The sequence below is a fragment of the Quercus lobata genome, chromosome 9, assembly GCF_001633185.2.
Source record: "Quercus lobata isolate SW786 chromosome 9, ValleyOak3.0 Primary Assembly, whole genome shotgun sequence".
Taxonomy (NCBI): Eukaryota; Viridiplantae; Streptophyta; class Magnoliopsida; order Fagales; family Fagaceae; genus Quercus; species Quercus lobata.
In genome coordinates this window covers 53677777-53681083 of record NC_044912.1, presented here as the reverse complement: position 1 = coordinate 53681083, position 3307 = coordinate 53677777, and the positions used below count along the sequence as shown (strand labels likewise).

Below are 3307 nucleotides of genomic sequence, written 5' to 3'. Positions count from 1 at the left end.
ACTCCTGAGAATCCACTATTATTAAAATAAGCGGTTATAAGTAAAGGAATCTCAGTACCTTATACCAATCTACAGTTGAACCCTTACCCCAATACACAATTGGACTTATTCTGCAGTGACAATTTCTCATTTTCAATACACGGCTCCAAGTACGTGACCAACCAATCGATGCACAGATCCAAGTACATGACTGACACACCAACTTGAGAAGGATGTTGGCTGCAAAGTTCTTCAGTTCATCACACAATGAAGATCAAGAAATTTCTTGGTTACAAGACCCTACGGCGTACAAATGCAGCAGTTTCTTCAAGAGAAAGATGAATTAGGGCAAATTGTCTCCGGTCACAATATGTTTGCAAAAACAAGTGCAACAACCTTATGACGGCCCTTAAAATAATTCTTATATATGTTTAGGGTTGTGAGAAAAGAAAACCTAAACACATATACATGGATATATGTAAAATCAAATTTGAAAAACTGATTCTCGTAATTCTCGATAGATACAGTTGTTGAGCTTATTTGTCGAGCTTTATTTTTTAAATCTTGATAAATACATCTGTTGAGCTATCCATCGAGTTTTAAAACACAGCACTTCTTCACTTGATTCTTGGACAGATTTGCATGGCTTCAATACTTGGAGTTGAACTTTTGTTTCTTGAAGTATTAAACACATCTTAGATCTACCCAATTACAAGTAAAATGTATTTTGTCAAAGGATTAACCAATTCTAAATGACATATGTTCTTAAAATGATCCACATATGTCCTAACATATATAATCTGCATCATGCCTTGATTTGATTTTGCCTAGATTTTGAAATTTCCAAACTAAAAGAAAGAAAATGAAAAAAAGATTGGGGGAAGGGTTCATTAAGCTAACTATTCTATAAATGAATTAGTAATGACATTTCAATTTAAGTGGAAAAGGATAAATAAATTACATACAAATGCAAAACAAAAAAAAAGAAAAAAAAGAAAAAAAGAAAAAGAAAAAAAAAAGAAGCAAAATTGTAATTTTTGCTACAAACATAAAAAAGCATACATCTCCAATAAATTTTGGAAAATTAATTTTATTTCATAAATATTACACTTACAAATACATCCATGCTAGAGACCACATAGCACAAACCTACTCTTGTTTAATAAAAGCAACAAACTTGTTAATCAAATCCACAGCCTTCTCATATTTGAGATTAAACAAATGGAAGCAATGCTCCTCTCCTAAATTCTCAACAATCTCCACAGAACCACCCCACCCACTTTTCTTCAATTCCTCATAGTAATTCCTACCCACAACCATCAAATGGTCCTTCTCAGCCACAAAAATCAATAGCTTCTCACACCCAAGCCTAGCTAGATCCCCTGTAACCGGTTTCAACCTAGGATCATCCAACCCACCATTTGTAGGACACATGTACAGCCACATTTTATCATCGTCTGTACCACCAAAATATGGGTGTATCAATACAACCCCAACAACCTTGGTCCCAGGTAACCCAATGGACCCAACTCTAGCAGCTAAAGTATGTGAAATATTCCCTCCAGCACTGTCTCCCCCAATAAAAACCCTTTGAAAATCAGCATGATTATTTAACCATGAGTGAGGTCCTTTTCCATTACTATGTGATGCAACCCATTGGAGTGCAGCCCATGAGTCCTCATAACAAGCGGGTACAGGTCGGGTCGGAAATAAGCCGTAATCGACTGAGACTGCAATAACATTGGCTTCATTGACTAAGGTTGTGACAAAATTATGGTATGTAGTAGAGAAAGGGGATTGCATGCAAAAGCCACCACCATGCACGTAGAAGACGAGGGCGAGTTTTTGGGTCGGGTTAACGGATTCGGGTAGAAAGATGCGGACAGATACTGCGGGTTCGGATGAGATTACAACATCACTGGATCGGACCCCGGAAATCGGGTCATCAGAGGGTGGGACTTTTTCAAAAGTGGGGAAGTGAAGCACTACACGGCCATCTTTGTATACATGAAAGAAACGGAAGGAGTGTGTGATTTCTGGGTCACTTGAGGCCATTGAAAGAAGCAACTAATATTCTTGGAGTGTTTAGCTTTGTTGACAAAGAAGGAAAGTGAGAGATTAAGGTCTTCTTGGTTATTCAATTTATGTAGAGGAAGAATTATTCCTTGAAATAATTGGTTGCCGATGTTTAGTTTCATCTAACAGTCTTATCCAACTAAAATTCTCGGTCTCCTCATTAAATTAAAACGTACCAGCACACTTTGACAAAAAAGAAACATGACTTGGTATATGTAACAACTAGAAGTCGTGTTGAGACTTTAATTTATGGATGTCCGATAACCAATCATAGGTTTGGCTTCAATCTCGAACTTTTATGTTGTATCTACTTTCTAGTACTACATGATTGAATCCACATCCCAAAGGCCAAAACTCAAATAGTCAAATGTACTATTTCCTCTCCTACTACACCCTTGCCTTGGTGCCTTAAAACCCTCATAGATCTTAATATGATTCGGAAAGCCGAGGTGAGTGAGAATTATGACCTGAGAGGACTTAAGAATTCCGGGTGTCTCTGTAAATAGTGAGCAGGGCCGGCCCTAGGTCTAGGCCATATAGGTCATGGCCTAAGGCCCCCTAACATAGAAAGGCCCCAAATTAAAATGGGGCCAGTATTTTTTTTTTTTTTTCTAATTAAAAAATGAGTGTGTAACTTGCACATTTTTTTTCTATCACATGGGCCTTATAAATTGATATGTTCAATCACAATAAGTAATTCAATATTTATTTATTCTTTTCTTGAAATGTCACATTAGTTTGTGTGTTTTTTTTATAGTACTTTAGCATCTTCTTCACACACAAAAAAAAGAAAAAAAGAAATACAACACAATTACCAATTCACCATTAAGTGAATGAAAAATGCTAAAACTAATACAAATTTTATGACAAAAAACTTACAAACTGATCAAACAATATAATAAATTAATGTTTTGAATAACTTTTATTTATTGATAACTCGTCAGTTTGTAAAATCTACATAATAAGTATCATTAACTCACTTTGGATGAATTAGTCTTATTAATTAGTAAGAATTAATAATAAATTTGAAATAAAAAATTATAATATAAAAAATAAAATATCATTTAAGTGATATTTAGATATAAAAAGGGTCCCTTTACAATTTTCGCATTAGCCCTCAAACTATCTTGGGCTGGTCCTGATATTGAGTCTCATGCTTGAGGTTCAACTAACAATTCCCATTCCTTCTGGATGTAGGGATGTATAGATAGAGTCAGCAACTTGATTATTATTGGGATAAAAATCAAGAAAC

The 3307-nt window shown here is 35.1% G+C and overlaps 1 protein-coding gene across 1 annotated transcript; it reads right to left on the bottom strand.

Moving 5' to 3' along the window:
• Positions 1–1053: 1053 nt before the first annotated feature.
• LOC115960284 (probable carboxylesterase 5) lies at positions 1054–2109 on the bottom strand. The gene has a single exon (XM_031079086.1). The coding sequence runs from the start codon at positions 2032–2034 to the stop codon at positions 1129–1131; it is 906 nt and encodes a 301-aa protein (XP_030934946.1). The 5' UTR covers positions 2035–2109; the 3' UTR covers positions 1054–1128.
• Between the last annotated feature and the right edge of the window lie 1198 nt (positions 2110–3307).